This window comes from Agrilus planipennis, unplaced genomic scaffold (genome assembly GCF_000699045.2).
Source record: "Agrilus planipennis isolate EAB-ADULT unplaced genomic scaffold, Apla_2.0 scaffold36, whole genome shotgun sequence".
Lineage (NCBI taxonomy): Eukaryota > Metazoa > Arthropoda > Insecta > Coleoptera > Buprestidae > Agrilus > Agrilus planipennis.
The window spans coordinates 362,627-371,148 of NW_020438956.1; the positions used below are offsets into that span (position 1 = coordinate 362,627).

The following is an 8,522-nucleotide window of genomic DNA, read 5'->3' on the forward strand; positions in this document are numbered from 1 at the left end:
AATAAATTTACTAGGTATTTTAGTTGATTTTACAAATTAAATTGTAATAATTAAGAAACTTGAAATAATTTTTAAAAAAACATGTCAAAATTGAGATTATTACAAGTTACCTAATAAATTCTACTATTTCTAATGCAAATTCAGTCATTTGGAATCGATAATTGTAATTTTTACGTTGTCATAAAAGATTTGTTTTCTCCGTGTGATGTATTAAGTAGCATTTTGTTGTGTTTTAATAACTTGGAATTTTTTTTTGTACTTTTTTACTTGTAAGAACAATTTAGTAGAAGATCTGAAGCAGAGGCAGAAATATACTGATAAATCTTGATTTTCTATAGAAACTTGAAACTATCAAATACTTACGTTAGAAGACTGTACATGTTTTTGTTGGCTATTTTAATATTTAGTCGTTAATTGTTCGAAAATTACACTAACAAAAGACAAACACTGGAATGCCATACGCTTTTTTTTTTATTGTATCGGGCTTTCGCGCTAAATACAAACTAATTATCTGAATTAGAAAGAAGTATCATAAGAGAAAATGTATATAAAGGGAAGTCGTAATAGTCATTCTATTAATATATATATAACTACCAGAAGAGGCATAATCAGTCTTAAGGAATTAGTACAGTAGTATTAAAGTAACAATTATCGCATATACACTATTTTTAATACAGTATACTTAATTTTACTAATTCAATGTGTATTATAAGTCGGCAGATTTTACAAAAGCACCAGGAACCCTTAGAATCTAACAGTTAGTGAAAAAAATTAACTCAAGGAAAAACGTTCAATACGTTATGGCCACTTAACATAACTTCATAAACTTCATTATTATTACACATTTAAAGTTGTAAAAGGTAAAGTAAGACAGATACATTCGCAAAATTAATTACTGTATATACACTTAGTAATAATCAGAATGATAATTGGTAAAAGTGAAACATGCTACTTTTTTCTTTATTTCAATAAATGGATATTTTTACAACTAAAAAGTAAAAACTGTGTATATCTAAGAAACCGAATAACTAGACCAAAAATTCACCTTTTCTAATCTCACCTGTAGTTTCAAGGATAGCAAAACTTCATAATTCCAGAGGGTCTAATATTAATAGTTAATCCTCTCAAATGATTTTTAAGAAGGCTGTGCAAATAGAAAAAAATATTGGTTATTCTTTAGTTGCTAAATTAAAAGTCCATAAAAAAGTATACTCGTTTCTTGAAAGGATATCTTTTGTGTTCCGTTTCTATCAAATTAATTAAAATTTGGAACAGTGACAATATTGTTTTAATTGAAGCCATTCAGCCTCCAAGGCTTTCTCTGAATCTTTAGGTCGTCACGTTTGGGAATGATACGGGAGATATGTATATAAAACAAAGTTAAAAATTCCTAATTCAGAATTTTTTTGACATATTTCACTTAAAGAGGAGAGAACACTTAGACGACGACTTCCAATGAAAAGAGCAAGTTCGAATACAGCCTATTAATGTAAAAGAATTACCTTACAAAGATCTAATTAAAAAAAATAATGAGAAANTTTAAAACCAAACATGATATTATTCGGAGATGTGCAATTAAGATTGAATGGAATAAAATTTTGCAGTATCTCTTATCCAAACTGTTTTGAAAAATATCTACTTCCTTTCGTTAATAATTCTCAATAACCCGTGAATTATTTCTAGCCAGGTTTGAATAGCTTTTGTAAATAATAAATGGTGTAAGGACTTCACATACATAAACGTTATTAATCGTTACATAGAGTACGTTGTTTAGCTGACACATGAAAAGCTACCGAAACGCTTTGAGAATTTTCGCAGCAATTCTTTTTAGTCAGTGATTTATATCGTGAACCAAAACATTGCATGTATTTTTATATTATGTAATGACCCACAGTATGTTGGGCAATTACATTACAAATTACATGTAATTGTACAATCCAACCAAAAAATGACATGAAGAACGACTTGTGATAATGCGTGAATAAATATTAGTCTTTAAACTCATACTATAGATGACACCAAAGCTCCAAAATGATTTATATTTATAGTACAGTCCTCATAATCGACTCAAGAAATGTAGTTTATAGAAAATTTATATAAAGGTAAATGAAACACTAGTTTCACTAAAAACGACAGTGAACAGAATTTGTCGAGTTTTAAGAAATTTCGTTTTTAGTGAATCGGATTCAGTAATGATGAGCAAAATTGATGTTGGTCTTGCAGTCAAGGTATTGGTTTTGCGAAAATAAAAGACCAAGAGCGAACAAACAAGACCATATTATTACTTTCGGTGGATTTATAAATTAAACTACAAATTTGAAGCAATTGTAATATATTCTTTTCTTGGAACAAAGTATTTTTATATGCAAAATTTTAACACTAAATATAAAAAAAAGAAATTTTTCACTATTTCGACGAAATGTTGGTGATGGTTCTCGGAGAATTGTTATTGTCAAATCAAATAGGTCATATTTTGCAATAGGTAAATTCACTTCAACTCTTTAATATAGTCATTAGGAAATTCCTGCCAGGTAAACCTTATTATTGCCTTTCAACCTTCAAATTGCATGTTAAAGCTAAAAAAATATATAAATAGCAACAATAAAAAAATATTCGGACTATGCTTCATTTCTTAGGCTAGGGTGGGTAGTAATCCTCCCTCTGTTTCAGACATTTTATCATGTAAATTGTAATAATCGAAAGTAAATTTGATTCTGCCCGTGATTCTACATATTTTAAGAATTTTGAAACTCTATCATCAAGTAGTTCAGATATTTGTCCTACCATTCAAAAATACATTCATCAATATCGATTAAGAAACGCCCAAGAGACTGAAACACCCTGTAAAAAATAAAAAAATTATCTTATTTCTTTTCAGAGACATATTAGAGANATACTAATTCTAAAAAAAATAATCAAAAAATAAATAATTACTTAGGGACTTGAATAAATAAATAAATAAAATAAATAAAAATATGTAATCAGAACAGCATGCGCCATCTAGTATTGAATGGCCGTTATGTACTAAAACTACTTGTGTTTGTGAGTTGTTTAGTGATCTACATTATCCACAAGAAGAAGTGCCGTGATTTCATTTCCCATGCAATAGCAGCGCTTGCGTAATAGCTTTGTTTAACAGAATGTTAATGATTGCCTAAATTTCACATTTTTTTGAAGTAATTTAAGAGTAATTGCAAATAACTGAACAGGTATGTCGAAAAAGTTATTACATGTATACCTATAAGTGATCATGTTCATAAAGTTTGATAACGTTACTTCAGATACATATTGTAATAGGGTTATGTAAATTTTGTAAATATTACGGTTTTAAACAATGTCAAAAAGTGTTGTAACAGCTGATACATTTTCAGAGAAAAATGGCAGATCAACAACAGTTTTTCTTAAAATGGAACGATTTCCAAAGTAATATGGTATCATCTTTTCGGCATTTAAGGGACGAAAAAAGTTTCACAGATGTTACATTGGCGTGTGAGGGGCAGACGTGTAAAGCCCATAAGATGGTGTTATCTGCATGTAGCCCTTACTTTAAGAGTTTATTAGAGGTAAGATTTGCCTTTGATTGGCATTGTACCTAATACTTTCAAAGAGTCTACTCATTAGCAAATTGAAATGGTGTATCAATATTTTGACAATACCTTTTTCTGTACGAGATGATTCTCTTATTTTTTTAAATCATTAAATTGCTATAATATCTTATTTATTACATTACATTGTTTACACTATATTGTTCATTACAAATTGAAATTGATAATGAGTTGCTTGAATTTAATGATTCTAGAAGTACCTGTTGCAATTTTTTTATTAATTATTTCATTCCTTTTTAGGAAAATCCTTCAAAGCATCCCATTATAATATTAAAGGACGTAGCTTACAGTCATTTGCAGGCAATTTTAGAGTTTATGTATGCAGGTGAAGTGAATGTTAGTCAAGAACAGTTACCAGCATTTCTCAAAACAGCCGACAGATTAAAAGTTAAAGGACTAGCTGAAGCACCACAAGCCATCAAAAGAGAATAATTGATAGATAATTAATTTATTTTTTAAAAGTACAGATCCCACATTTTGCCTTTTCCATAATTATATTTTATTTTCATTGTTTCTTTCAGGAGAATTTTTCATGTTTGTTTTTTAGATTTTTATTATTAGTTTTTTCATTCTAAAAGGAAATTATGGTGCAATTTATCTTGCATTTATAGGCTTAAAACAAGTATAAGTGAGTGACAACGAAAAGTGTTCATATATTTGGATCTGTTTCTTTTTTCTTTTGTTTCTTTAATTTCACTATTCACAATACATTGCTGGTATCTGCTTCTGTATACTACAGTTACTGTTTAGAAATACTTTACTGGTTACTCAATTTTATAAACACTTCTACTATTACTGCTACTACTAATAGTAACTGGATAATAGATGACAAAATAACATTTAATGGCTGTGACAATGCATTTTTTACAGGAAGGTTCCTTTTAACCATTTATTGTATAGGGTGACTTTTACTAACTTTAGCTAATGAAATATATTGAGTAGATCTCATTATTTGGGATAAAATTTAAGATAAGAGTTGTGTATTTTCTCATAAATACCGACCTAAAAATTAACAGCATATCAACTTTAAAAGTGTTATGTTTCCTGATTATTTGAAGAGCCCAGGGTTGATTTATGTTATGAAATCATTTGATTGAATGAGATTTAGCTCTAAAGAAATTAATAGGGTTTAAGAGACAAAAATAAATAAAACAAATAATCGTAGGTCTGATACTCAAGGAAACATTAGATTTTAAAGTTGATTTGTTGTCAATTTAATCATAACTTTTGTCAAAAGCTTTCTTTTAAATAGTGAAATCTAATCAAGATAGTTCACTGTCTCATGGTAGAAAATTCACCCTATATACGATTAACAGAATCACATTCAGCTTGTAAATAGTGCAACAAAGTTTAATTTACGCACCCAACATAACAATAGATTTTGTTAACATCACTTTTTAAATATATTTTATAGGTATTTTAGGAAAGAGAAAATTTTTAAAAAATTCTTCATTCAGTTCTTGTTAAATACTCAAACTTGCGAGCCTTAAAGCAACGTCTAGATAATTGATATTTTACAATTAATGAAGAACCCATGTATTAATTTTTTGTTTAACATTTAAAAACTATGCATGCATTACTAAATATATCATCAAAATATATTTTTTAACTTGTAAATATTATATAGGTATGTGAGACTTTTAAAAGGAACAGAACTGTTTTAGCTTAATTTTTCATAATTGTGAAGCAGATACCAGTATAAAGTGTAAAAAATTAAGTTTATGACATTTGTGTAAAAAGAGTCTTCTTTTAATTCAAACTATGTAATATTTTGGTTTGTATGGAATTGCATGTCCTTGGATAATATTCTTTCGTTACATTTCAATAGCAGTTGTTGAATTGCAGATAATTTATACATTTTTTTACATATTAAGATTTATAGATGAATTGTAGTAGATGCATTTTACGATTTGTTTTCTAATTTCATATGTTTAATGTTTCAGTTTAATTGATTATAATTAATACCTTGTTGTTACCATTCTCTAATGGAAATATATAGAGAAAAATAATGAAATAAAAGAGAATTACATATTAGGATACATTGTTGCTGGTGTAACGATGTTTCCGTTAATTTTTGAAATTCCGAGGTCGGCATTTTCCACGTCTTACAAACAGACCACACCATTTTGTAATTACTTTTAATGAATCAAGTATAAGATATTTATAGTAAATAAAGGTTACTTTTAATTTTGATTTTTTTTAACCAATTTTTCCTAAAATTTTCGTTCTATACCTCCCCTTGGACTTGTAGGATCGTGCTTTCATTTTTGTGGACTTCCACTTACTAGGTGGAAGTCCAGGAGTCCTGGTAGGAAGATTTTTAAACTTTTATACTATAAAAAACTTAAAAAGCAAAAAGTGAATACTGAAAAAAACAACAGTTTGAAAAGTATTCATATGAAAGTAATAAAAAAATAGGTTTTTAAAGTTAGCTAAAAATAACCAATCAAAATTCGCATAAATATACAACTAAATCAAAAAGAAACGCGCCTTAATTGTCAGGAAACATAATCGTTTAGTTGCCCTTTTTAAAATGTGCGCCAAAACAAAATAATATACGTTACAGAGTGGTTTGAATTCAAACTAATCGAATTACATATTATGAGCTTCTGAAAGAATAATGCTTTTGCTTTTGACCGATAGATGGTTGCAGATATTCCAAAATAAGAAAAATTGAAGACGGGCGATTTAGAAGTACAGTAAGAAATAGGCTATTTTGTCATACATCCCAGCTTTAGAGTTTAGTTCTCTTTTTTGCCTTCTACATTTTTACTTTTTGATCGCCAATATATCTGTCCAAAATTTCATATAAGCCGTTCAAATGATACGTAATGTGTTTTTTGAATAGTTTTGAGGCTTCTTTTCTTCCTTGTGACGCTGCATAACGTTTTGCTTTACCTCCTCCCTCGTCCTAATGTTACTTAATATCCTAATTAGACGAGCAAGACACCTCCTTATTTTTAAGGTTGGTGATCAATCTTGTTCTAGGAGCTAATTTCGCTTAATTGTTATAGTTTCAGATGCACCGAGTTTGAAGGCATGTATTTTTTATTAATAATTGGGAGAATTTTAAATAAAACGATAATTGAAGCAAAAAACATCAAAATTGTCATTTAAGTTGAATGTACACACATGCAATATACGCGAAAAAATAATAATTTTAAATTTAAAATACACATTATTTTTCTGTTTTTATTTTGAACTAAGATCTACTTTGCACTTTGACTCTTTTTTTTAATTGTTCCACCATTTCTCAATTAAAAATACATACATATTAGGATTTAGCGTACCAAAAACCTTAAGAATCATTTAAGATTAGCGCCTAGAACAAGTCGGTCACCAACTTGCTAAATAACACACTTTTTGGGGGCGTCCCGTTAGCCTAAATTTCTATTTTGTTACTAATAAATGTTAATTATGGCATGCAAAATACCGGAAAACCTAATTAGCATTTGTTGTTGTTTCCATCACATTTACAGTAACAAAAACATGTTACGTAGCACGTTGCTTAACCCCCTCTTCTTTACATTTTATGAAACCCCTCTCCCCCAGCTGCGTTTCGTAATACTTGAACGACCCCTTAGTGATTGCGGCAAAAATCTAAAGGGATTACTGAGATCTGCCCCCGATCTAGTATTTTCCTGAACCAGCGCAGAAACTTGACATTTGCTCTACCCCCCTCCTGCATTTGAGATTAATGATTCGAACATTTTTAATTTTCGAGACTGGCAATTTTTGTGATCCATTTTACTGTAGATCTATGTAGACATATTTACAAACACGTGGTCACTGTAGGCGAAATTCTTTGTTCTGGTTCTTCCTATTTCTGTTAAAATATTTTATCTTGGGGAAACAGCTGGAGTTGGTGATGTCGCTGTGCTATGGACCACTGTTCCATTGAGTTGCTGCTTTATTCACCCCTAGATGATTGAGATTAAATAAGACTTTTCAAGGAAGGATTATGACTGAAAGGTTTGGGCTGAGATCGTCTATAAAACGAACCAGTGATGCTTTCTTTGATTTGATTCGTAAAAGTGTTGAAATAAAACTCTGATTTAATTCAAAATTTTATTTTTTTGATTAACTTACGTATCTAAATTTTGTTACACTTAAACTTTGTTGATTGTCGAAAGGAAATCCACAAAATACATTATGAGTATTTTGATAATAGTTTATTGGTAATGAGACACAGTAATATAAAGACGTGTGCAGGATATTTGACTTTACGGATATGTATATGGATTTATTATACATAAGTATAGGCATTTCTGAACAATATTTTGAACAGTTAAGATCGCCTGTTTGTTGTAATGTATTGAACGAATGTTAACAAAACTTGAAACAGATGATAACATTTCATCAATACATCAACCGAAATAAGGAAAATCAAGAAGTGGATTAATAAGAATCCTTTTTTTTTTTTCGTTACATTGAAATTACAAGAAATCTTTTTATTCACATACTTACAGGACTTATGAATACTTGCCATCAGGTATATAAAACTTTCATTGTTAGTTAATACGTTAGCCCGTTATTTGACAGATTTTAAATAATAATCTGTTAAATATAAGTATATACAATATTGATCCTTTTTGAAATTTTACGTCTTCAATCGATTTTTTCAATCGAAATTACACGAAACACTATTATGTCTCTGCTTCTTGATGAGAACGTGATGAATTATTGATTGATTTTGCCAATTTTTTCATGGAAAAGGTCGTAATTTCGTTTTGATCTACACGGAGAAAATGAAAAAGAAATATTTACTTAAATATTAGAGCGATATTTACAATTTATCCCACTAGCCCGTTGCTTCGTAAGCGAAAATAATAAAAATTACAATTTGGACCTGAATTTGTAAAAATAAAATCCCAGCAGAAATAAATTTACTAGGTATTTTAGTTGATATTACAAATT

General features: G+C 29.0%; 1 protein-coding gene across 2 annotated transcripts in view; it reads left to right on the forward strand.

Annotated features, from left to right (window-relative positions):
- The window catches only part of LOC108734000 (longitudinals lacking protein-like), a 10,422-nt gene extending 4,630 nt beyond the window's left edge, over positions 1 to 5,792 (forward strand). Inside the window, exons 1-3 of one of the 2 annotated variants that reach the window (XM_018465376.1) lie at positions 3,100 to 3,209; positions 3,372 to 3,563; positions 3,846 to 5,792. In XM_018465376.1, the coding sequence (XP_018320878.1) occupies positions 3,378 to 3,563; positions 3,846 to 4,037 (378 nt within the window). In that variant the 5' untranslated portion in view covers positions 3,100 to 3,209; positions 3,372 to 3,377 and the 3' untranslated portion in view covers positions 4,038 to 5,792. Of the gene's footprint in view, positions 1 to 3,099; positions 3,210 to 3,371; positions 3,564 to 3,845 lie in introns of those variants that run through there. The other variant, XM_025975009.1, reaches the window with a different exon arrangement.
- The last annotated feature ends 2,730 nt before the right edge of the window (positions 5,793 to 8,522 follow it).